Below are 27311 nucleotides of genomic sequence, written 5' to 3' on the forward strand. Positions count from 1 at the left end.
TGTAAAGACACATTTGAATTTCACTTTTTTTTATTGACAAGTAAACTTTAGGTGCTTTTTTGACCTACTGTAAGTATAAGTGAGGAAAAATACAGGCAATTTATACTCGACCACCTGCTTTTATAGGCCACAGACAGTTGGGGAAATTATAGGGAGAAGAACCATAATCAAAGGAGTTGAGACACTTAAATGCATCTTTGCAAGTGGTATATAGGCTAGGCCTACTGTATGTGTTCTTTTAAGTGGTGTGCAATTAAGCACCAGGACACCTCATATTTCATGCAGTGTTTATTTATCTTTTCTTCTTTACAATGTTGAGTAAACGTTACCAACTTTTCTATATATACTCTGTAGAGAGCTGGAAAAACCGTGGGAAAAAGCTGAATAAAAGGGATTAAAACACATTATAGGATGATATAATACAAACAAGGAAAAATCGTAACTATTTTACCATATGATAATAACATGCATCGTTTAAGATCTTATATCACTTCTAATCAGTATAAGTAGGCTAAGTGGGTAGATCCTCCTGGTACAACAGCGTAACGACATTAAAATACAGGCAGTTCAGCACCGGTCCACCTCATGTCTCCTGGTGTGTGCTTACCTTCTAAATGACTCGTAATGCAGCGTCCACAAGTAGCCTCTGCATTCCGTTCTACCTCGGCTGTGATTGGCCGATGGGCACGTCAATCACGTTCTCCTAGCGTGAACTTGCCTGTGATTGGCTGGAGGGGTACCTACGGCAGTAGCGCGCACGCCATTGGCTGAAAAACTAGGTTAGTGGTCCGACAGGCATGACGGTGAAGAGAAACTGGGTCACCGATTGAAATTCGTTTATGTCACACTTGTGTGGGTTGCTATTACATATTACCCGGCGGCTTCCAATGGATAGACTACTCTCAGTGGACCCAATGTAAGTACACAGTGAACGGCAGCCTATGAGTTATCGATATTGCATCTCAGTGGCTTTGGTGTCGGGAGGGAGGTTTAATCTATGATGGATATCATCGTCGATGTTTTCCCAGCGATGTGGTCATGTCAGTGTGGTTTTCTGGAGCAGCAGCAGTAGGAGGAGGGACATTTAGCTCGCTGCTGGCCAAGTCTTGACAGTTAGCAGCTGTATGCTAATATTAGGCTACGGGGACTAAACGTTGTAAAGAAAAAAAACGAATAAAAGAGAGTAAAAAGGTAAGGAAACCGCCCCGCGTGCGACCTCCGTTGTGACTGTTGACGTCAACGTTCGGGAGGTTTTAACGGCCGTTCGGCGTTTAACGTTCGGGGAAACGTCACCCATCAGTGCTATCTAAGTGCTAGCACGCATGCTAGCTATGTAAACAGGCCTTGGTTGCGGGGGGGTTAAATGTAGCACACGGTTTCTTCGACAGCATCCAACCTGCTGCGCTAACTTCAAAGCTCACATCGCGTATTTCTTAAAATAAGACTCAAGTGAACGTGTGTAATGTGTGTGTGGTAGGTGCAGCCCAGAAACGGACACCACCACCGCTGCGAGCTTAGCTGTTATCTTTCGCAGCAGTGTTGGTTGGTTGGTTGGTTGGATGGATGATGGATGGACCCATGGTGGGTTATTATGAAATATCCGTGACACAGTGTTGGCACTGGCAGTGGAAATGTGGCGACCGCTCGGTTTCTGCAGTTTCCGCAGTGATTCCCTAAAAGATGTTTATGATATTGTGTTTTTTTTGTGTGTTTTTTTTCCCTCGGATGTGGTTTCGTTGTTGTGTATCAGCACCAGACACCTCTCTGCTGCCTGTTGGTGGGTGATTTGCAGCTGAACTTCAACTCAAGGAGCAAGGATTTAAAAAAAAAAAAAAATCTCTTCATGAGTAGATCTTGCTTGCCCTTTTGTTGTCATTTAATCTTCTGAGTCATTCCCACCAGCATGAATCTTCCTCACTCTGATTTGTATTTATTTATTTATTTCCCAGTGGATTCAGGGTGTGTTGTGGGGATCCTTGATGTGGAAAAGTCTAGTAATAGTTGATTATCAGTTTGCAGTGGCTGCTATTTTTAGGATTAGAAATATGTTTATTGGATTTTTGTGCAACTTGTGTCTTCCAATGTTTTTATTGTCATTTCTGCTAAAGGTCTACACTATTTGTCAAATGTTTGGACATACCTTCTCATTCAATGGTTTTTCCTTTATTTTTTTTATCACTATGTTTCTACATTGTAGATTCATAATGGAGACATCAAAGCTATGCAGGAACACATATGGAGTTATGTTGTGAACACAAAACTGTCAATTAAAACCAAAGTGTTATCTGTCACCTGACCTAAACCAACCCAACTGAGATGCTGAAGGCAAAACAGCCAACAAGTGCTCAGCACCAATCGGAATTCCATCAAGACTGTTGGAAAACCAACCTCATGAAGCTGATGACAGAGTGTCAAAGCTGCCATCAAAGCAAAAATATGGCCACTGCAAAGAATCTAAAATGTAAAACAACGCTTTTTTGTTTACTACGTAATCGCATGTGTTCCTTTAATAGTTTGAATCTACAATGTAGAAAGTAATGAAAACACTGTCCCCAAACTTTCGACTGGTAGTGTATCTTGTAACATCAGCATCAGCAGTGTTTTCAGTAGTTTTCATTTAAAAAAGAAGAAGGAAAGAACACCCAATGTGAACTTCAGACCTCAACTGACAAGTGTTATTTTTCTTCTGGTATTCAGGTAGCAACCTACATGAGGGCTTATCGGTGCTGCTATGCCGACAGTAAGGCACAACGTTGATAATGGAAGTGCATTGTGATGAATCAGCAGGGCTGCAATTAACCACACTGTTTTTCACGAAGACAAACAAACTACTCATATCTGTAAGGAAACGTTGTCCGTGAAGAAATATTGTACAAAGGTCAATGAGCTTGAAAAAAGGGGAAACATTAGGAAAAAGGATGTTGACTTGTCACTTTTGATTAGGCTATTTGTTTTCTTTTAGCAACTTCTGTGCTGTCGGTCAGCTCGTCTGCTGCATTATCATTATCATAATAATATGATTTTCCCTCCCAGTTTGGAAACTCAGTGAGTCATGCAGAAAATTCAGAGCTGCCTGGCATTGCTGCCAGTAGCAGGTTTTAGTAGCAGTTTTTAGGAGTATATGGATAATTATGGCTGTTTGGTTAGATTTAAAAGTTGATTACTTAATGAAGTCCAACCTCTTACGTCTAATAATGTCCGGAAGTAATTTTTATGCAAATTATGACCTATGAGCTTGATTTGTTTTAAAATGTTGTCATTGGTGCTTTCTCCCTGTGTTGCTCAGTTTCATTATGACAACTTTTTTTTTTTTTATATGAGCAATTTTTGTGAGTATTGGTTGTTCCAGATGTTTCCATAATACAAAGGGCATGTTTATTCTTAGATGAGAATATTAATTAAACAACTAATGTTAATTAAATTAATACTTGCCAAGTAATCTGAGTCATTTACTTACAAATGCTGTGAAGCTTGAACATCTTGTAGGCAATTAAAGTCAAAATACTTGACTGCAGTACTGAATAATTGCAGTAAAGAGGAATTTACTTGAGGACTGGACTGGTTTTATGTCCAACAACGTTTCAACTAGATCGAATTAACACGAGCAGGGCAGGATCAGCTAGTAACAGGAAGTATTAACATCTTATCGCTGCCTCAGTAAAGTGAAAGGGAAATTTTAGCGTGACTTTATGTCAAGAGTTGTAATTATGCATAATTATGTTAGCCCTGCCCTGCGAGTAAAGCCAGCCAAGTGTCAAGTGCTCAGGTTTGGTTGTACGTTATAGGTTCAGCCAGGTGAAAAATGTCTGTGGTGACATACTTAGGATTTGCTGGAGCATGTTGTTATTCACCAAGTTGCTAAAACAAACCTATGTAAATAACTCTTGATGCTTTGAAATGCTTTTTACAAAACAGAAACATGAGCTTTCTGGAAACCGCCTTAAAGGAAAAGCTTGATGTTTTTACTTCTTTACTTATTTTTATGCCATGGATGGACGCATAATAATGTCATGCATCCGTATCATTCTTGTGAGCAAATATCTGTATTTAAACACCATAACTCTGTAATGGATTTCTTCAAATATTGCGTCAAGGTTCACTTGGACTAAAAGATGAACAGATTAGATTTTAAGGGTCAAAAGTTGAAAACCAATGTCTGATCTCACATGCCTTATGAGGGAATCCCTTAAAATTTAAATTTGACCAATCACAAAGCAGCAGAGAGGTTTTTGTTTCATCTCAGTGCCTCACATCCAGGAATGAGTAGCACTGACACATTTGGGATTTAGTTTACAGGTTGATTTTACTAGTGCAGACTTTGGTATTATTTGTGTTCATCTCTCTTTACACGCCTGAGAAACGTATTATCCCTAATTTGAGCTCATAACACCTTCAACTGAGCCCGTCTTGGCGTATGGAAAACTACTGGCTCTGGGCCTGAGTCATCATGGTTACTGTGGCACGGTTTACTGCAGTGTGGAAGTGTTTGAAAGTTTAGCAGAAAGTCATCATCATTCAAGGATTTAATGTTGTTATAATATTGTGTTTGGCAGCACATTTAAAGAGAACATTTTGCTGCATTAGACTCAGTATTGAGCGATACTATGTGAGCAGTAGATTTACATATCATCTATAAATTACTAATATTAGAATCATTCAGAAAACACATCGCCAGAAATTTCAATTAATCTCCCCGTGAACATCAAATCTATTAAGTCCTCGTTTCACCTGGTGCGTGACAAAAGGCTGCAAAGTCTGTGAAGTTGACATTTAGATTCAGACCCAGAGTTAAGTGTGTGGTAAAAGAAAAAAGTCTATCATCAGTCGAGCTCCAACACAATGTGGCAGTGGGTAAATGAAGATAAGAGCCTCTCTTCTGAAGATGTATTAATGGTGGTGGAGCACATTTATCTTCAAAAGACACAACAGCGTCAGCAGCAGCAGTAATAGAGGCTGAGACGAAGTGAGGAAAAGAGACAATAAATCAAAACAATTATGGGATTCATTCAACGTAGTCCACTCATTCATTATTTAGCCGGCTTGAATTTCCTTAATGGACAATAAAGTGGGGGAATTGTTCTGTATGTTGCATTAAATTTTCAAATATATTTATTCAGCTGTGACCTGATGGAGACAAAGAGCTGCAGAGCAGCAGAGGATAAATTTAAACAGAAGACATACGTTTATTTATACACTTGTTAGTTCAGCCTTGGAGTCGGAGCTGGTTATAGCTCGATTATTTTGGTGATTTGCAGCTGTCAGTCAAAACGAGAGAGGAAGTTTTTTTTGTTTGTGTACATCTTAGTCATTTGATTATACTTTTATGAATGTATAGTAAAAAAAACACACAACTCATGTGGGAACTAACAAACAGTGTAATGATTTCTGAGTCTTTAGAATAATTGAATATTCTTTGTAGGGGATAATCAATGATGATAAGTTATCAGAACAGAAGTCTATGTTTATGAACATTTTGAATGATAAGACTGAGAAGTAGCATTTATGACAACTGAATATTTCCGATGTTGGCATTGGTAGTGCAATTAGCAATTGAGTGAAAATAGGTCAACTCATGTTTTGAGTTGACAGTCATTTAAGATATATATATTATGATCAAAAAAATAATAATACTGAGATGTTAAGTTAATCGTCACAGCAACTACTCCTCATAGTCAGTGTTTGTGATTATTATAATAAGTGTTAGTGAAGGTGACCTGATTTACAACTCTCACAATGTTCACAGACAGTCACAGTTTGAACATTGAATACTGACAACTGACTGATTATTACAACAATAAATCATCATAAAATTGGTGAAGTAGGTTACGAGCTACAGACTAATTGGCTGCTATCCAATCTTATTTTCATCTTCTCCATATCCAGACATCTTTTTTATTTAATGCAAACTCAAGTCTAAATGGGGGGAAAACTCCTGTGTGCTTCACTAATTGTTTTACGTCTCTATGTACAGAACTTTGGTTCAGCTACGGTTGTTTTTAACGGTGCTATATTAGATAAAGTTGAGTTAAGTTCACAGCAGCCGTATTCAGCTTAAACGTTAAAACCAGCTGAAGATGCCCTCGAGGAATACAACATGAGCGGGAACGACGTGTATAATTACAACCGAAGAGTGCTGCCAGATAAATGACAGGATACTGACATGATATCTGATACCTGATAAGACATGTATAATCCCTACAATTATTGGCACCGCGTTGTTGTCGGCCACATTAAACACAACCTAAGCCCCAGTTAACGACGCTGTGACTTGTGTTGCCTTTGAAAACCATTTGTAACAAGTTTTTGTGTTCGTCATTGTTTAAAAATGCATTTTTTATGCGTGAAAGGTAGGCTTGATGAGTGACGAATTATTGTGTTTGTAAAGCTAACTTCTTGTTGCTATGGCTGTGAGACTGGAGGGTTGTTTGTGTATTTTCACCTTACGCATCCATGCTGCATTCAAGGATTCAAAGGGATCTTTAGTGTCATTTCAACATATGTTAAAAACATGAGGTGGAATGAAATTAGTTTCCCTGGTCTCGGTGTAAGCCCAATAATCAGAATAAAAGTAGCTAAGTATAATATAGCAAATAGAGATAGATGAAAGTATAAAATATATATAAAAAATCTAACAACTGCAAATGAAATGACACAGCAACAACAATATACGTACACAGTCCTCCTGTACATGCAGCTCAACAGGTGCAGCAGTACTTGGACCTTTCCTCCGTGAGGGTTCGCTGACCTGACATCACACTGTGATTCCCAGCACGGCTTCAGCCGCCAAGTTCAGCCTGTCAGTCTCTGTGTTAGAGGCATAAGCAGAAAGATTAGCGGAAAACACCTGTGAGGAAGAGCAGGGACTTAAAAGGTTTCCTCAGATTTATCAGGATGTTTCAAAGTCGAGCTGAGTATCTTACAGCAGATTGCAAAATCCCTCCTTGTTCTGTGACGCCGCCGCACTAGATGTTGATTGCAGTTACATTTCACATCTCAGATTGACTTTGTAATGAACTGAGCTCTGTTCATTTTGGTAATTCTTGCAGTGTGAAGCAAAGCAAACTAACTAACGTAAGCTCTATGTGAGTGGGTGTTGTAATGTAAAGTGTGATTTCTGTTGTGGTTCATCCTATTTAATCTTGTCTGAAGTGCGAGTCTGAGTCGAGCTGCTCTTCGTTGTTTTTAAATGTCAGTCTCAGGGTTTGTTCACACGTTTCCCACAGAATTAGACTCCATTTGAGGCGAATGGCTGGTTATTTAATTATTTATTTACTTATTCATGTATTCAATAATACCATATATGAGGTGCTCTCCACACTCCTAACTGCAAATACTTTAACTGCTTCCTGCCAGCTGCCTTGTAATACATAAATAGCTGGACCGTAGTGTAAACATCTCCACTGCTTTACATTGTGTCAGACAAATACCAAGCCCTTCTGCTCTGGGTCAGGTCACTGCGGGTTGATTACATGTTGTTGTGATTGGCCAGATAAGCCCAGCTCTGGCGGCTATTGTGTGCAGCCTGACTGACAGGCACTCAGAGAGGGAATGTGGAGAACTTGTCAAGATTGATTGATTGATAGTGGGGTTTTTAAAGGCTGATTTTAAAGTTTGGAGCGAGAAAAAGCTGATACCCGATTGCTGCTGTATGTTTTTAAATGTAAAGGAACTCAGATACACAATAGTGTTGCTTATGTGTGTAAATGATGTAGCTCAACTGCTGGAGGTTGAGTCGCTGTTTTTGGGGCTTAAAAAATGCAAAAAAAGTGAAACCACCCTCCAGAGTGGAAATCTTAAAGGGATACTTCACCCAAAATCGATAATTCACCAATTTTCTACTCACCGTCATAACAAGGAAGGGCTCGGAGAACTTTTGGAGTTATCAAAACGCTTCTGGAGTTCCAGGGGGGGTCCGGCTGGCAACGGATGTTCATATAATATATATATATATGACGGTGGATTGTGCTCACTTTTGAATCATCCAAAACACACACTATGAAACATCCAAATACCTCCATACTGCTCATCTGTACTGACCCAAGTGTCCTGAAACCGCCACATGAAAAAGTTGTTTGGAAAAAGTGAATTTGGTCTCTGTTTTTAGCCTTGTTATAGAAGTAGCTCCCCCCGCAAGATTTGCTGCAAGATGTTTGTGCGTGCAAATCTAAAAACAGAGATCAAATTTTGGGTGAAGTACAGTATCCCTTTATAATGTACGCGTAATAATGCTCCACTGTCGCGTTCCTGTCTAATGGGTAAAAACGCAAAAGTCTGCTCCGATTTGCTCATGCATTTATAGACATGTGCCCGTACAGGAAAATAACAACAAACATGTTGGATTTGCGTCACTGTATACACGCAGATTTCCCCCAAAAAACACTTGTCTAAACACAGAATAAAAAGTGAGAATGCAACGCCACTTTGCTTTTTCTGTTCAGATTGTTTCCATGTAAACGTAGCCTCAGTGCAGTTATTCTTTTTCTTGCTTCAAGTTTTAATGAAATTCAAATGAGTGACTTGAAAGGAGTCGTCGTTATGAAGGAGGAAATTAGTCGTAGAGACCAAATATGTTTTTGTACCAGGCTGTAAACGTGTTTATTTCTGCTGTGGAGCTGGAGACTTAGGTATTGATTCAGGGAACGAGCCAGACTTGAAAGGGAAATTTTAAGAGATTCAGTTTTTGGTGTTTCCAGGTTGGCTTCATGCAGTTTTTAATGTCTTCATTTTTCAGCCTCTGAGCCGGTTGCTGCTTGTTCTGTTGTCAGTGTGAGAGACCGAGGGAGGGAGAGAGAAGTTAACGAAGGACTGAGCAGATCGATACGCTGCTGCACACAGCTGCACGGTGAAATAAGATTTTACCAATTTGAAATGGTTAAAGGAGGAAAAAAAGAAAAAGAAAATCAATGTTTGGCCTTCAATGTTGATATCGTTGCAGTTCGCCATAAATAAATCGATGTATGGGAGAGACTAACTAAGGTTTGAATGAATCCAGACGACACTCAGGGACATTGGGCCATGTACTGAACTGAAATGCTCAGTTAATAGTGTTGGTAGAGCAGAGAACAAACTTAATGGCCTCATGTTTTATTGAGTGCAGCCTCAATATTAACACTTGTGTTTCTAACTCTCTGACAAACACAGGTCCGGTTGTTTGGGGGTTTGATTTCGGGTCATTTACATCGGGCTCGTCCTTTCTGCCACTGGAAACCAGGGTGATCGGTTTGGTGACACACTGAACCCGACAGTGAATTTGGTGGCTGTAAAAAAAACAATCAATGAGCTGGAAGGCTCTTTGCCCCCGGGAACAAAGGTTAAACGAGGAGTTCAGGAGTTTAATTACCAATGTCAAATCCACATGCTTGTGTTTGTGGTATTACAAAAGGAATGAAACATTTAAAACTAAATATTAGCCTATATTGTTATAACAACAATACACACAATAAAGGCTAGAAAAGCAGGTTTCCTCAGGAGGGTTTCCTGTGTAATGGAAAACACTCCTCTTTTCATCTTTGTATTGATTACGTACTCATTTCTTTCAGCGGCAGTGATGTCAATAATGAAGTGGCTTCACAAGTGGTGTTGGTGTGGTCAGCCTCCGTGTTTGAAACTTGCTCCACCACAAAAAGGGTGCGTCACTTCAACCAGCGTGACTGCATTTACGTACATCCTGTTCAGCGCAGTGAATGGCTCTGCTGCACACCTCTTTAAACTGCACTGAGTTATTTTTTCTTTTCTGATAATTGCACCCTAGTAAAGGTGTCGAAGGGACTCAGTTTAAAACTTGATGGAGGCAGCTTTAAAGTGTAGTTGTTCTTTTTAAACATACTACTAATGAGCAGTTTTCTGTTTTGTTGTCATCTGAATCATTTCGTCCATTCAGAATACGGCATTTTGGGATTTTTAAAACAGTATTTTTTGAAAACGTTTCCAAGAATGAATACATATCAAAACGCCACCCTTGGCTTTACATGTAGACAACCAAAAGGCATCTTTTGTAAAACAGATATGTCATAGCCCCACCTGTCTAACCTGTAACCTGAGACACACCGCTGGACGCCACATAACAACAGCAACAGCTAGGGCTGACCGATTAATCTTATTATCGACATCTGTGATAAACACATCACAAAGAGTGACCTGAAATGTGATGAGGATGTTTTCATTTACAGGCGGCTATACCTTCACACCTTCACACCTCATACCTGTAACCTCTAACACTCAGATACCACGCCTGAAACATATTGATCAGCAAATACTGTATGTTCTGATGCGACTTCTCGTGTTTAGTCGACTTATAATGTTTGGAGTTTGTTTACGGCAACAAGCTTTCCACTCTTCATCTCTGTTTTTGGTGTATTTGTGTGGCAGTGTTATAACGCGACTACAGGCCAGGTGTATGTACTACAGCTTATTCAGTCATTTTCAGTAAGACACATTAACTGTATGGTTAAAATGCACACCTGAATATTTGCTTAAAGGGCCAGTGTGTAAAATGGGGGAGCATCGAGCGATGAGGTGAAGATCTAAACTACTAACTCACTCTCTCTGCACAGGAGTGCTCAGTCTATTACAATTGACAGTGATGCAACAACTAACCATTTCAAGAGAAATAAATGGAAAAAGGAAACAAATTTTCATAAATCAAAAGATTTGAAATCTTAACAAAATTTCACCAGACAAAATATGAGTAATAAATACATCGGGACATTTTGCTGATATCGTGTGGGCCTTACAACAACAACAATATCAGACTCCTGTCAGATCCCTCGGATACTGCGCTTTAAGAATGAACAAGAAAAACATCGTTCTGCCCTAAGACTGGGTGACGAAACAGTTTGTAACGGGATCGGCTCGGTCCGGATGCCACTGAAGGTTAAGAGATGTAGGGTGTACGAGTCCCCAGTGTCCCCTTTTGCTATAACTTGACACCCATAGCATTAGTGCAGTGAGTTAACCCTTCACTGTTTCCATCACCGCTGGTCAAGACGGACGCCTTTGTGACGAGGGAAACGAAACGGGGGGCTGCTGGGATGTTTCCCTGCTTCCTCTCTGACCGTCTGAGTAGGTGTAGTGCGTAGAGCGGAGGGAGACTAAGCTGAATGGCATGCTGACTCACTGATGAAGTACAAGTAGGTGGTGGTGGATGGAAATTAAGGCTGGCTGGTTTGAGACCATAGAGACCGGCTGACCCACTTTCCACTCCAGCAACCAGTTCCTTTCAGTGTTCAATCATGACATAGTGGTTTTCCCCTCCTAGCCTAGAGCTTTGTCCCAGTAAAAGAGCTCAGCGAGCCTGTCCTGACCTAGTAGCCGGCTGCCTGCTACTTCAGCGCTGCTTCTTGAGCTCTGCATTTTGTAGTCGATGCACATGAAACATTCAGGTTGCCCACCTAAAGTGTTTCCTCTGAACCCTCAACAGGAACTGGTCACAGTTTCAGACCAGCTTTTATTTGTTTTCTGCTGGGTTTTTTTGCCTTAACATAATAATAATAATAACAACTTTATTTATATAGCACATTTAAAAAGACAAGTGCCATAAAACCATAAGAGATGGACCGCCCAAGCGATACAGTAACACAGGCAATACGTGAACCCAACAACAAATTGAGACCAGGAGGAGTCAAATTAAAATGCAGGATGCCGTTAATTAGATAAAATAAATAAAAAGGGGTATAAATACATGTTTATCGAGATAAGATGATATACAATACAATTAGATAAAAGATGGGATAAGAGAGAGTTAAAACAGAAAAAGGTATAAAGTAAAACGAAGAGCATCTGAGTGAAACTGTGAGATAAAATAGATGATAGGAAGAAGAGGATGATGTCACATAAAATCAAGTCTGTAAAAATGGATTTTAAGAAGTGATTTAAAAGCCGACGCTGAGTCCGCACGCCTTTATCTCCCCGGGAGACCTGAACATGACCGAGCAAGTTTGTTTTATTGAGCATTATTATACTACCCTGATCTGAACGCCCTGTGCTGCGTCTCACTTATCTTAACTACTTCTTCGCTAAAGAGAAACAACCTGACTGACACACTTTCACATGCCGTTCATTAATTCAAACATGAGTGAGCACAGGTGACAGGTGAACTAAAAAGAGCTCTGTTCATGAATACGGCAGCAGAGTTGAAGGTCATTTACAGTGAGTGTGTTGTGGTTGTGGTTGTGCTTGTTGTGGGATTTATTAGATAGTCAACACTTCAGACAACGTTACCCAAGACGTCATGATTGTTTGTCAGACCTCTTCCTTATTTTTCACTTCAGTTTTCTCTTGAAGCGTTTATTTGATGTTGTGAAAAACATATTTCAAAATTCGAAAGGAAACATATTCACAAAGGACCTGAGCAGCCAAACAACAAACTACCTGATTATACATTTTTCCTGTTCATAATATTTACTCCTGATTTACTATTCTAAGCCTTTTTGCCTCCTCCATCTGAAATCAAGGATTGATTGTGTCAAAATGTAAACAAATCTCACATCACCTTCATTTAAGGCTGGGCAGTATGAGAAAAAATAACAGTCGATATATCGATATTTCATATCACAACATCACAACATCAAATCAGCAAGCTTCTATGTTCCCTTATACTAAGTGAGATTTGAAGATATCAGAAGGTTATTTGTGATTTAAATATTTATTTTCTGCCAAACATTGAACATGACAGGTGTAATGACGAACATTATACAACAGTTTAAGATAAATAAAACAGGTAGCCTACTATAATGATACATATATGGACTATATGGACTATATGATGCATATTGGAGTCCAGTAATATGAAACTGCAGGTTATTACAGACCTTTTGACAGCAGCCAGGCTGGAAAGAAGAAATGGGACTGTGCAAACTGTCGACACTGTAATTAATTAATTTGCTGTAGAAAGAACTTTGGGTTCTTCCACAAGGACACGTCTTTATGTCTTCGTGATTGAGCCAGAATCCCAGACGACCCGGTCACAGCAGAGGCCACGCAACCTTATTGGCGGGTCTCTGAGGTCTTTGGTTGTTTCATGGTGTTAATGAGTGGCTAATAAGGAAGCAGTGAGATCTGAAGTCTGCACATCAAAGAGCAGTTTGCAAATTCAGGTTTAGTTGCAAGTTACACTAGAGATTGAATCTGCTTTTAGCTTTCATTTGAAGATTACGCTTCAGGAAACGATACGAGCATCTGATGACATTTTTTTTTAATTTTTGTAATAGGTGCTTTGATCGTAATCGATTTCTGTCATCTTTACAGAGTGGTTGGTACAAGTGGTTTGCTGAGAGTTTCTGATCCATTTTTGTTTATGAGGTTAAAGGATTAGATGAGCACTTGACTGACGCTCTTCTCTTCTCTTCTCTTCTCTTCTCTTCTCTTCTCTTCTCTTCTCTTCTCTTCTCTTCTCTTCTCTTCTCTTCTCTTCTCTTCTCTTCTCTTCTCTTCTCTTCTCTTCTCTTCATGTCTCTCTCTCTCCAGAGGTTGACATTTTGCACCAGCTGCTGAAGGATCAGATTGTAACCGGACGAAGACAACACATCGCATCAAAGTGGATGAAACTAGGTCAGGCTCAGTCAAAACTTAGACCAGATTTAAACCGAACGAGACCAGATTGATCCAAAACCAGACTGATCCAGACTGAAGATACCAGGTCCGTGCAGGAGGCCTGTTCCAGTTTCCTATCCAGGTAACTTCTCACTTCTCACTCATACTCATATTTATCAGTCTGACTTGTGCAGGAACTGTCACAGAGTTGAACACAACTTTTCTGGGTTACACAAAGCCCGGCTTTCCTGAAAACACACAATGTCCTGTTAAGGTGGTTGCATTGTGACCGAAAGTTGGAATTGGAGGATTTTTTTTATTTTTGTTATTATATTTTTTCATATTTTGATCAACAGCTTGATAATGTCAAGAAATAGCCTAGAAATAATGGTCAATTTCATAGTAATGTTGATAAATATAGCCAAGAAATAACGATTGCCTGCAAAGAAATTGCCCAGAAATAATGGTCAATTGCAAAGGACTTGGTGGAGAAAAATTCTGGCCTTTTTGAAAAAAATCTAAGCATGAAAAGCATGTGTAATCTTTTGGCTTTATGAAAAAAATGACATTACTATGAAATTGACTGTTATTTCTAGGCTATTTCTTGACATTACTACGCAATTACTTGTTATTTCTTGACATTATCATGTACGGTAAAGTAGCAGCCTGTAAATTAAAGCAAAACACTTCATATCACAAATTCCCAGTCTCCTAAATGGGGGTTGGTCCCATTCACAGCAATCAGAGAACTAAAATAATATCCAAACATATTCCCTCAAAAAAACATAACCCCCCCCCCCACAACAGACAAAAAAAAAAAATCAAAAACAAGAAACAAACAAAACAAAGAAAAAAAGTGGTAAATAACCCACAACAACTACGACTTGTGCTCAGTCATGGCCGTTCCTCATCGTCCATCAGGCTGCAGTGAGGCAGCTAATTCTGAACCGGTGCAGGAAGTGGTTCCTGGGGGCCTCACCAGTGGTTATTATAGGAACATGGGTCTGCATTTAGTTCCTCTTCCCCCCCAGTGCCCGGCCCCGGGGAACGCCCACATGCCCGCAGCTCTCTGGGAGTGGGAGGTCATGCTGCTTCACAGTCGTCCTGACCTGGAGCTGTGTGAGTGATGACAAAGATGCCAAACATTTGATTTGTTGCAGCTCCTCAAAAGTTAAAAAACAACAACAAAAAACAAGACATGAGTGACGTTAATTGTTCTGTTTCTGTTTTCTGACCTTCAATGGACTAAACAATTGATTGATTATATAAAATAAGTGTTGAGTCCAATTTTGTGAGCTCTTAGACTTTTAAATGTCTCAGAAAAGTGGTTAAAAAGATCTTGGAAGTTGTAAATTTAAATGCTGCTTTGGGTTGAAATTATGGAATCTGTGCACACACAACATATGGACGTCGATAAAACGATGTGAGCACTATAGATCAATCATGGTTTTGGTTTGTTTTGATTGGCCTTTGTATCTTTTAATCAATATCTAACAGTCTTAACTCTTCAAACACATACTTTTCTGAATGTAAACAACTTTATAAAGGGAGCAGGGGCATTAGAAACTGGTTTGTGTTGCAGGATTGTGCAGCATCTGGCTTCCCCAGTTCCCATGAGCATTTAAATCAACCTAACATAGCTCATATTAGCCACCCCCAACACACACACACACACACACACACACACATACACACTGGATGTTTATCTGTTTAGTCCATTTAAATAAATAACAAACAAATAAAGACATGAGATTCATATCTCTCATGTGACTGATGATGCGGCTGCTGGAGGAATGATAACTGTGACTTCTCTGCGTGCACTCACTCACACACAATAGTGGCTTCCTGTTTATTCTGCCTCCACGTCTGACCTAGATGGTATGATGTTTGCCGGCGTGTGTCCAGGCAACTGTAACTGTGTGTGTCTGGTGTTTTGAAATTTTTTTTTTTCTCTTCTTCAGTCTTTGCTGAGTTTCAGAATGACTCGTCATGTCGTCGTCGTTGCTGCCAGAGCTCACGACAAGTTCACGGTCGTCACCTTTGTGTGTTTGTTTGTTCACAGTTGAGGGCTCGAGTGTGGATGGAAGGAGATGATTTTAACACAGAGGCCGTGATGAACATCTGTGGTGAGTGTGACCAAGCTTTTATTTCCTTCTGTGCATGTATCAGTTTTCTCAAAGACCTGTAAATCTTTTTTTTTTTTTACATCTTGCTCCAGAAATCTGACTGAAACTCCAAACTGATGATATTCCAATATTATTGCCCTTTTAATTCTTGCAAATATTTCAAGTCGCAGCATCCTGCAGTCAGTAACATTGACTAATCCTGCACATACCTTGGCTATTAGAGGATTATTTGCATATTTAAATGCACATCCATTACATTTAGAGCTGCTTTTCAGTCTAACTCACGTATGCATGCTGTGTTTAGAGCGACTGTCCTTTTCTGGCTTATTAACATTTTCCTTTCCTCCAGTGATTTTAGTTAATATCCATGGAAACGGTCCGTGCTGTGGTACAGAAATGATACAACTAAGGATGTTATCATTATAAATTTTCTTGGTACGATTATTGCTGGAGAAATAATCACGGTATTGCGATTATCACGATTATTATGCATTAATTAATTTCACAATCAAATTGTCAAAATATGATTATATTACTAATTGTATGAGATACTAATATAGGACCAATTATCAATCTCCCAGGGGAAATGTTTGAAATATTTAAGTCATTCATTGTCATCTATACCAAATGTTTTTTTATTATAAATGACACAATAACATTTAAATTCCTACCAATCCATCGTTACAATATGTAAATTGACATCAACATAATTTGACCTAGTTACTGTGCATTAACCTTTGTGGCCAAAGAGTTTCACACACGTGGTTGTTGTGCAACTTTGTTTTCGTTCGTGCGAGTATCTGCCGATACGGTTCCGACATAATCTTTTTTGGAAAGTGACGGTATTTAGGAATCTTTATGATTAATTAGTTGTGGCGTCTAAGAAAACAAGTAATCGTGACATTATTATTATTATTACAAACACCTGTAACTCCGCCCATTTCTTGTTTGCAAAGGCTGCTGGGAAGTGTCAGAGTGAATAATGGAGGTGTTTGTTTTTCTCTCTCTGCAGATGACCTGATGGCAGACCAAAGGATGGACATTTCGTCTACAATGACTGACTTCATGTCCCCCGGGTCGACCGACCTCATCTCCAGCTCCATCAGCACGCCCGGCATGGACTACACCCGCAAGAGGAAGGGCAGCACCACCGACTACCAGTAAGAGACAAAAGTGGGGGGAAAAGAAAGAAAGAGAGGAGGAAGGAGGAAGTGAAATAATGACAGTGAGGATAAAAGACAGAGCTGGTTTAAAGGCAGAAAATGGGACAAAGGAAGCAAAAGAAAAGGAAGAAAAAGGAGGAATAATGAAGTTAAGAAAGATGATTATCAGAGTGAACACAACTCATGCTGCCTGTTTGGCCTTATTGACCTCATGAGTGATTATGGAGAAGCAGAATTTACAACGTACTGGAAATTACAACCGGGTGTAATGATTAGCCCACACGTTGCACATTTTCACATCTCTAATCTAATATTTTGTTTTATGTTTCTTCGCAGAATCGATGGCTTCTCGTTCGAGTAAGTTCAGACTTCTTGATTAAAATGAATCAATGCGAAATGCCAACGACGCACAATTGATTTCACACATGAACTAATGAGTTGAATGAAAGAGAAAAGCAGCTGAGCGCAGTGAACCCTCTCCTGAAACTAATATCTCCCTCGTCTGCTCCTCCTCCACAGCGACATGGACCCAGACAAAGATAAAATGGGAAGGTAAGAGCCCATCATTACTATGGCAACAAAGCTGGAGCTTAAATCTTTATTGTGCATTTTTTTTCTTTTCTTTTTTTCTCCCCCTGTGGCTGAAATGAACCAGTTTCCCCCACTGTTTGAAATCACTGAACTCAGAGTAAATAGTCGGGGGTTGTTTTTCTTTTTTTACCCCAATTCAGAATAAACACAGTTGTTGGAGAGCAGACAGTTTCAGTTTTATTTGTCAAACAAATTAAATCTCCAGAGAGATGAGGAGCGAAACCCATGTGGTGCACCAGTAGTGGAGGAAAATAAACTTCATTGACTCCATATTTATGTATATATATGAATTCGTAATAGTTATAGTTATTTTGCAGTTTGTTTTCTATGAAAAACTTGTTTTTATGAAGGACTATCAGGACCAAAAAAAGTTAAATGTTGAGACTAAAGTTAACTCCTTCCTGTCCATTCAAACCAGTTACAATACACCAAGATCAAACAACCTGATCAGTCCTTATTGTGTCATGTGAATTGCACACAGGTGTGACCGTCCGTATCCTCGCAGGCGTCCGTTACCTGCTACAAATCCAGCCACTTCCCTATTTGTTTATTAAACAGACTCAGTGTGTTTATGAGCCAGAACGGGAAGAATTAGTTTGTTTGTTTGTTTTACTGATAAAAGACGCCACTGAAGTAGCTACAGTGTCACTTGTTCATCTCTACATCTATATCTGTCTGTAGAGGCACTCGAACACACCGTTTGATATCAACTCAAAAGGTCGACTTTAATCTCTAAATGTCAAGTTTATTCTTGACATAGAAATCCTCCTCGTTTTCTTTTATCTCAAAGTGCATGATGGGGGGAAAAAAAATCTTCCTCTTCTTCTTTATTTGTTTTTGTGTTTAACTTAATTCCCTTTTAATTTATGTCATGCCATGACTGTCTGACACCAACATGTTGACACCTGTGGTCAGATTTCCTGTCTCCTGCGTCTCATTAACACTGATGCTGCTATGTATGACTTCATCTGCTCTAAAACAACACTTCAAGCTTTGAAAATACATCAAATGACTTGAGTTTTAAGAACGTTAGCAGTGAAGCTTGTATGAAGTAACCTCATGGAAAAGAGAGCAAGCAGTGTTTATAATACAAATAGAGAAACAATGAACAAAACTCCCAGAGTGAACCTGAAGAAGCCAAAGGCAAAAAAAAATCACAGTGAACTGGTAAAGTTTGATTTTCCAGATACAGAAATGTTCATGAATGCATCTGAGTTATCAGAAAAAAGATGCTGCTGCTGCTGAGTGAAACTTTAATATCTATAAACTGAAGTGAATAAAACTAAAGCTGTATATAATTAGGTCAAATACTAGAAGAGATTTAAGTTTCTGAATCTAAAAGAAAGTGGACAAATGGAGGAGACGGAGCACAAACACAAGCCCTAGTGCTATAAATACATAAATACTCTGTAAGATCATTCTTACTTTTAATCGGAAAATCATACTGCTCCAGATTTCATCAGTCTGTGCCAGTGGGTCAGGTGTGAATTCAGCTCAGTGTTACATGTTGCATAAGTGTCCAAATGGGGAAAGAATGTGAATCCTTTTTTTCTTTTTTTTTTAATCGTGAGCGCGTCATATTTCGTATTACATCAGTCATTAGATTGTACAGTCAGATACAAACCCCCGGAGCCGAGGCCTCGTTGCATAAGCTTTGATGCTGTTAAACCAATAAATGAGGTTGGTTACAGAACCTGTAATGTTGGCCGCGGCCCCACTCCCTCCCTCCCTCCCTCCCTCCCTCACTCCCTCCTTTCCTCTCTCCCTCCCTCCGTCTCTGCAGCCACATTCATTTCAACCTCACAACCTCTGACGTTTATTTTCCTCTCTGAATCATTTTTGCCGGTTTTCCCTCTCTCTAATGTTTTCTCTGTTTGTCTTTACAGTGACCAACAGGGCCGGATTAAAAATGCCAGGTATAAAAACACCTCTCCCTCTTATTCTCTTTCTCTCACTCTCTCTCTTTCTGTGTCACCCTCCTCCTCCCCTCTCCCCTCTCCCCTCTCCTCTCTCCTCCTCCTGCTCCCTGCTTTCTAATCTCCCTTACATGAATTAAATGTCACTCTGTCTGATTGGGGACAGAGGGAGCTTTGTGTATGTCGATAATAAGAAACTTTATACATTGAAGTGTATAGATTCGAGCATTATGTGGAACTGAGCAGCTGTTAAAGTTCATCTAATGGCTCACGACAGGCTCCCTTTTATTTAGCATGGAAAGAATATCCACTTCCTGTGTGCAGCTGCAGCCAGGTTGAGAGTTGGATAGATGTGATTTTTACCGTCCTGAAGGATGCAGTTTTTTCTCAGCATTAGATTTATTATATCATGTCAGATAAAACCAGGAGATGCTGGATTATCTACCTGAAAGAATCCAAGTTCTTTGCATTTCCGCATTTTTAGGATCCAGTTTCTTCTAGAGCAGGTAAAAACACAGCTAAAGTGACTGTTGTAGATATTTACTCTGGATTAACGCCAGCTCTGTGGAGACTGAGGAAGAAAAAAAAAAACATCTGCTGTCTGCTCATGTGTGTTTTTGTTTTGTTTTGTTTTGTTTTTGCTGCCACACAGAGAGGCTCACAGCCAGATCGAGAAGCGTCGCAGGGACAAGATGAACAGCTTCATCGACGAGCTGGCGTCACTGGTGCCCACCTGTAACGCCATGTCCCGCAAGCTGGACAAGCTGACGGTGCTGCGCATGGCTGTCCAGCACATGAAGACACTCAGAGGTGGGGATCAGTACAGAACATACTGAATGTTTGGTGGCGTTAGAAAATACTAGTAAAGGATCATTTGGGTTTAATACATAACAAACATAGATAGTGATTGGTTGAAGTTAATACGCAACAGAGCCATAAGTGTTTTAGGAGGTGTGTTAGATGATAAATGGACAAATAAAACTCAGATTTTCACAGATTTGATCTGAAAAAAAGCTTCATCAGTTTGTTAGTATATGATTAGTTTGGCTCTAGCTTCAGTTGCCTGCGTTTCTGTGTCTAAACTGAATATATATGTATTTTTAATAACACATTTTGTCTCGTATGCAATGGGATTTTATTGGCAAAATGACTGATTAGGAAAATAGCTAGTGGATTAATTATTAATTCAAATAACCATGAGGCGATGCCAGTTAACAGGGGATCTGCAATAATGCAGCAGAATATATTTTAGTTGTGTCTTGATGGAGAACAGAGAGTGTGCACCATGTTTGCAGAGTTAAAAAGCGTTGAAGAGTACTAATAATGAAAAGAGGAGATTTCAGTGATTTATTTGGTATTGATCACCAAACCTAATGGCCATATATGGATAATAAGAGGTTCAATTACATGAAGAATGACACAGCAATACTGAGTTTTGGTCACTTGCATCCAGCTGCTGCCTGCAGATCTGAGTGGTGTGTTTACTGTTGTTGCAGGTGCAGCCAACCCGTACACAGAGGCCAACTATAAACCCTCCTTCCTCTCAGACGATGAACTGAAGCACTTGATACTAAGGGTGAGTGGTCGACGCTGGACGTCTTTTCTGTTCAAACTAAATATCATAGAGTTGAATTGTTTTGTGTTTTTATTGATATTAGTGAGCCATTATTTTATTTTGAAAATCCTCATTTTAATTCCTGTGTTTTTCTGGTGCAGGCTGCTGATGGTTTCCTGTTTGTGGTTGGGTGTGATCGTGGGAAAATTCTCTTTGTTTCTGAATCCGTCTACAAAATCCTCAACTACAGCCAGGTACACGACAGACACCTGCTTTTATGATTTAATGTATTTGATGAATTCAAGATCAGTTAAAGACGTATTTTGACATACTTCCTGTGTTGTATCACAGTTGTACAGTAGCTCACAGTGTCGACTTTGTGTTTCTGCAAAAAAACTATTTAATTCAACTTTTTCTCTTTTTTTTTCTACCTGAGCTGGAGCTTCTGCCTGTCTCAGCTGTTCAGTCGCAGATTTAAAGTTTTAAATTGCCTCCTACTTCCCCAGAAACACCTCCACAGAAAATGATTTAAATAAAACTCACCTCAGTGCAGATTTGAAGAATTAAATGTTGCTCGAATTTGTGTGCGGAGGTAAAACTTAGTCAGCTGTTTACTTTACTGTTTATAACCGTCTGCAGCGTTTTCCTCACTTCTCCCTCCCCTCTCACTCTCTGTGCGTCTAGAACGACCTGATAGGCCAGAGCCTGTTCGACTACCTTCACCCAAAGGACATCGCCAAGGTCAAAGAGCAGCTGTCCTCCTCCGACACGGCCCCACGGGAGCGGCTCATCGATGCTAAAAGTGAGAAAACCCAAACACACAAGCTGCTGTCACTCTGTTTCTGCAGAATCTTTATCTCTTGTTTGTTGTTTTTTTTCCTCCTCGAGGCCTCGCAAAGTGTCAATTTCAGCACAAGGTCGTCTCTCTCTCTCTTTATCTGTCTGTTGTTTCCGCTGAGTCGCTTTAAAACCGATCAAACCTCTTTAGCTCAGCCGCTGCTGCAGCTTTACGTCTGCGGAAGGTAAAGATCCAGTAACTGAGACGTTATTAAACGCATCACAGAATATTATTAAAGGGATAGTTCAACATTTTGGCAAATTGGCCCATTGCCATAATCGCTATAGTCATAGCAGTAGGTTCATTACCTTTAATTGTAGGTGTAAGCTACTTTCAGTACGACGGAGCGCAGCAGCTGGCTGCTCAGAGCTACGCTATGGAGGCTAAGGGAATTTCTTGGTTTCCCTCATTAAACTCATCAAATTCAACATCCCAAAACTCCACAGCGCTTTTGTAGACAAGTTGTGACCTGCACAACCACCACGCTATGAGATAATGATGGAACGATACGAAACGGAGCCGTTTTCGAGGTAAATACAGGGTAAATACGGAGACTGCTTGCTGAAAAACTGTCCCTGAACGCAACGCGCATCAGCGGTTTTGTATGTATTTACCTCGAAAACGGCTCCGTTTCGTATCGTTCCGTCATTATCTCATAGCGTGGTGGTTGTGCAGCTCACAACTTGTCTACAAAAGCGCTGTGGAGTTTTGGGATTTTGTATTTGATGAGTTTAATGAGGGAAACCAAGAAATTCCCTTAGCCTCCATAGCGTAGCTCTGAGCAGCCTGCTGCTGCGCTCCGCTGTACTAAAAATAGCTTACACCTACAATTAAAGGTAACGAACCTACTGCCATGACTATAGCAATTATGGCAATGGGCCAATTTGCCAAAATGTTGAACTATCCCTTTAAACCTGACGTGTGTTTCCTCCGAGTTACATCACTCGGCTTTCGTTTAGTGATTTGTGCAAAACGAGTTGAACAAAGTGGAGATGGAAATCTGCAAGTATTGAATATTACTAAAAGCAAATCAAAAGCCTGAGACACGGAGACGGAGCAGAATTGAATTTCACCACGGGAGTGTCTGACTGATGTGGGGATTATTAGACTGTAGCTCCCAAATGTTTTTCTCCCAGACAGAAGAAATAATGGTTTAAAAGCTTCTGCGCTGGAAATGAAATGTAATGACTGTGTTGTGTTTGTGTCTGGTGTGTGTGTGTGTGTTTTGCAGCTGGTCTTCCTGTGAAGACAGACATCACCCCCGGTCCATCCAGACTCTGTTCTGGAGCCAGACGGTCGTTCTTCTGCCGAATGAAGTGCAACCGGCCGTCTGTCAAAGTAGAAGATAAAGACTTTCCCTCCACCTGCTCCAAGAAAAAAGGTGCAGCAATAACACACATTTTCTCTCTCTTTCTCTCTTTTTCTCTTTCCTCCACCTCTTTCTTCTTCCTCTCAACTAATGGGATCGCCCTCAAATAATAAATGTCAGTCAAATCCTCTCCCACTGAAAAATGCAAAGCTTTGTTTCCCAGAGCGACCGCTGAAGAAGCAGCTCTGTGCCGTTCAAAGCAGCTCCCCATCAGTTTTTCCTCTTTGAGCTCTTTTTACTCCCACTTTAACTTTTTTTTTCACTCTGTTCAGTCTTTTATCATAAAAGCACAAGCCCTGGTTTCCTGGTGTTCCTCTTACAGAGGCACATCCGTATTAGAAGGAGGAATCACAGCTGAGTTAGCATGAGAGTGCCTGAGTTACACAAGCGAGGAAGTTGGCCTCTTTAAGTCAATGATTTTACCTACAGTAACCTTTGTTGTTCCAACCAGGTCGACACACAAATTCTCACACACAGTAGTAACGCAGCACACAGAGATGTTGAATGAACCTTCACACTTGAGCGGCATCTTTATACCAGAGATTAATGGAAGATGTCGGGACGATGCTGTTAACCTTTTAGCTGCCGGATGCCTCAATGATCTGTGATGCTGAAGCAAGGATTATAGAGAGAGTAACAGATCACACAGCACTTCATGATCAGTGCATGCGGTAAAATTTTAATGCATAACATTGTACCGCACCAACTTTATTTATAAAGCACTTAAAAACGACAAAAAGCTGTGCAAAGGAATAAATAAAGACATGAGTAACATAAACAGAAAAGAGATCAGTAAAACCAAATAAAACAAAAGGAAAAAGTCAGCATCTCAAAGGTTAAGAACAAAAGGTGTGTTTTAAGACAACTGTGTGTGACGTTGGTCTCAAACATCTGATAATTGATGACTTATTGATAATACTAATGAAGATAAAGGTGCAGACAACTGGAAATAAAAAGCTTTTGCTATAACACATGGTGTTGTTGGAGGATTCTTCTCAGATTGATAAGAGACGGGGTTGGGGAAAATAAAATCCCCAACGCTCAGGTGCTGATGATGTGCACCGGGCGGCGTTACCATGGTTACCACATGTTTTTTGCATTCATATCTAATCCGCTTACGCTGATTGCTTGTTGAGTTTGCTGCCTTTTCTCTAACACAGTTCATGATGCAGCTTAGCATCGAACTGACGATGAAAACCAAAACATCTACAGTACTCTGATGTTGGGTTGGTTGGTTGGTGCGTTTGATATTAACACTACGACAACCAGGTCTCATTAGGTTTCACTTCTGTGGTCCACATCTGTTCAACAAACTCCTCACTGTGCAAAAAAAACAAGGTGTCGGACTTCATTTTTACCAAAAGCAAAAAAACGGGTCAAGTGTGAGAGCGTTGGAGCCAGAATGTGCAGCAGCAGCAGCAGTGATGGATTCAGCAGATTAAATATTCAGGTCCTCGACGGCAGCAGAAGCAGCAGTTTGTAGTCACACAACATGTTTCCCTGTGGACACGGTTATAAAAGAGCCCCAGTTTTAAGGACCAGTGAGCCCCCCACCCTCCCCTCTCCCCTCTCCCCTCTCCGCTCCCTTCTGTCCTGAATATGGCCGACAAAAGCCAGCTGGGATGTCTTTCTGAACTCTTACTCGCTCTTTGTTGCAGATTACATCAGGTTCTCAGAGAGTTTTTTCTTTTTTTTTTAAGGCAGCTACAGTGACGTGTTCAGGCGCCGTCATTCAGGGTCACGGTGCGGAGAAGCCTTTAAACTCTACGTCTGCAGGTGTTGAAATGACACTAAAACTACTGAAAGCTCCTTCGTCCAAATGAAATTCAGTTCAATAACTGAATAATTAATTGTTATTTAGCTGATTTAGCCCTGACTTCCTGTTTCTGTTGATGAGAAGAGGAGGTTATTTAATCATGACCATGCACTTTTTTTTCAGATGGTGCCCCAATTTTTCCCTGAATAACACTGCAACTACAAATGTTTTGGTGTTCAGAAGTGTATTTCTTTGGTTTGCAGTGAAACCACACACACAAAAACTGTGGAAAAAAATTAAAAATCTTACATTTTACACACAGAACTCAAACAATGTATGTGATTGCTACATTGCCAGCCCCTGTCAATTGTCACAGGTGAGTTAAAGGAGCATCACATGCTTGAAATCCAGTGATTTCTCTCAGTTTTAAAAAGGTGCCAACTATTTTTCCCACAGTTTTCATGTGTCGTTCCGTTGCAAACCAAAGAAATACACTTTTAAAAACCAAAACATTTGTAGCTGAAGTGATTTTCCGGCGAGAAATCGGGGCGTTATCTGTAAAAAAAGAAGTGCAGAGGTGCCGGTATTTTTGGGCCGTGACTGTACACGTTATATAAAGATTATGTATGAATTCGTTTTTGCCCAAAAATAGAAAAATGTGTCATGTCATGTTATGACATAAATCAATCCCTGTCAGATTCAGTCCGCTGAGCTGTAACGCCGTTTCCGCCGACCCGCTGAGTTGCTGCCAATCATCATTTCTAACTCCCCCCTCCCTTCCTCTCTCTCTCTCTCTCTCTCCTTCCCTCGTCACAGCGGACCGTAAGAGCTTCTGCACCATCCACAGCACGGGCTACCTGAAGAGCTGGCCTCCCACCAAGATGGGCCTGGACGAGGACAACGAGCCCGACAACGAGGGCTGCAACCTGAGCTGCCTGGTGGCCATCGGCCGCCTCCACCCGCACATCTTCCCCCAGCCCAGCCTGGCAGACATCCGGGTGAAGCCCACCGAGTACGTCTCCAGACACGCCATCGATGGCAAGTTCGTCTTCGTCGACCAGAGGTGAGGCGCAGCACTCTGTGTGTCTGTGTGTGTTTAACAAGCTGCTTCTTTAACTTTAACTTAATGTTGTTGTTGTTGTTGTTAAGTGCGTGTATTTAGTTACATTATGTAACAGTATGTAACAGTGTGTGTCACCGGAGTGTTGCACATGTAATTTCACTGCAGTGATCTTGTGTTGTTGTATGTGACGAATAAATCATCTATCTATCTATCTATCTATCTATCTATCTATCTATCTATCTATCTATCTATCTATCTATCTATCTATCTATCTATCTATCTATCTATCTATCTATCTATCTATCTATCTATCTATCTATCTATCTATCTATCTATCTATCTATCTATCTATCTATCTATCTATCTATCTAATCTCAACATAGAAAACTTCCTTCACAGTTTTTTTTAGTTTTTTTTTTAGATTTCACACCTTCAGTGTAATTTTATAATCTCTTCTGTGTTGAGGAATTGATTCAATTTTCTTTCTTTACTCAGATGTATATTTGTAATGTTTTATTTTATAGCTTCACAGTCTCTGCTTTTAATTCTCACAGACTTAATTTAAGTTTCTAAGAGACGAGGTGTTTCCAGGCAGCAGCTCAGATCTGTGACACTTCAGTTAACCGATGACTTTAATCTGTGCCTGCCGGCGTAGGGTTTCTGCCGAGAACCAGAAACTAATAACAGATCAGATCCAGTTTTAGTTTTAGATCTCATGATTATTAATTTATTAATATAACACTCTGGTATTTTTTACTACAGTATTTTGTGTATCGCATGTTATTTATATAAAGCAAATACACTTTGAATGGCCGGTGTTTGTCTGATGATAATACTTTATTAGTCCCATGATGGCGAAATGTCCAGAACTGCAGCAATAATAAAAAAAAAAGCATAAGGAACACTAAATAATAAATACAAAGCAATAAAAAGTCCAGTAATGAGTCCTGACATTATATACAGAGCTTTAATGGCTCCACATGTTTACTGTGATGAGAAATATGTTCTGTTTTTACCAAAGAGTGAATATTTGTTGAACTTCCTTTGCAGCAAAAATAAGTAGACAAGGATATGTGCATATAGATATTGTGATGTAAATATTGAAGTGTTTTTGTTATTCTGTTTATATGTCTAATGTTACTCATTGATATTAAACAATGTCTAATAAGAACTGGCTTTAGGAAACAGCACTTGTTTTTGCTGCGGATCATTACATTGACCACTTATTGCAGCTAAACACAACCTGTGTGTGTGTGTCTGTGTGTGTGTGCAGAGCCACAGCCATCCTCGCCTACCTGCCCCAGGAGCTGCTGGGAACCTCCTTCTACGAGTATTTCCACCAGGACGACATCAACCACCTGGCAGAGTGTCACAGACAAGGTACCTGTCCACACACACACACAC

At 40.1% G+C, this 27311-nt stretch overlaps 1 protein-coding gene across 1 annotated transcript in view; it reads left to right on the forward strand.

The window, feature by feature from the left end:
• The first annotated feature begins 758 nt into the window (after positions 1–758).
• Positions 759–27311, forward strand: part of bmal1a (basic helix-loop-helix ARNT like 1a) — a 31341-nt gene continuing 4788 nt past the window's right edge. Inside the window, exons 1-14 of the mRNA XM_085780089.1 lie at positions 759–916; positions 13465–13672; positions 15593–15656; positions 16669–16816; positions 17156–17176; positions 17339–17371; positions 19297–19326; positions 19979–20136; positions 20823–20902; positions 21043–21135; positions 21566–21683; positions 22951–23100; positions 25661–25907; positions 27181–27287. Coding sequence (XP_085636215.1) covers positions 15611–15656; positions 16669–16816; positions 17156–17176; positions 17339–17371; positions 19297–19326; positions 19979–20136; positions 20823–20902; positions 21043–21135; positions 21566–21683; positions 22951–23100; positions 25661–25907; positions 27181–27287 — 1231 coding nt within the window. The 5' untranslated portion in view covers positions 759–916; positions 13465–13672; positions 15593–15610. The remainder of the gene's footprint in view (positions 917–13464; positions 13673–15592; positions 15657–16668; positions 16817–17155; positions 17177–17338; positions 17372–19296; positions 19327–19978; positions 20137–20822; positions 20903–21042; positions 21136–21565; positions 21684–22950; positions 23101–25660; positions 25908–27180; positions 27288–27311) is intronic.

This window comes from Trachurus japonicus, chromosome 6 (assembly GCF_045865225.1).
Source record: "Trachurus japonicus isolate A0001 chromosome 6, Traja_1.0".
Taxonomy (NCBI): domain Eukaryota; kingdom Metazoa; phylum Chordata; class Actinopteri; order Carangiformes; family Carangidae; genus Trachurus; species Trachurus japonicus.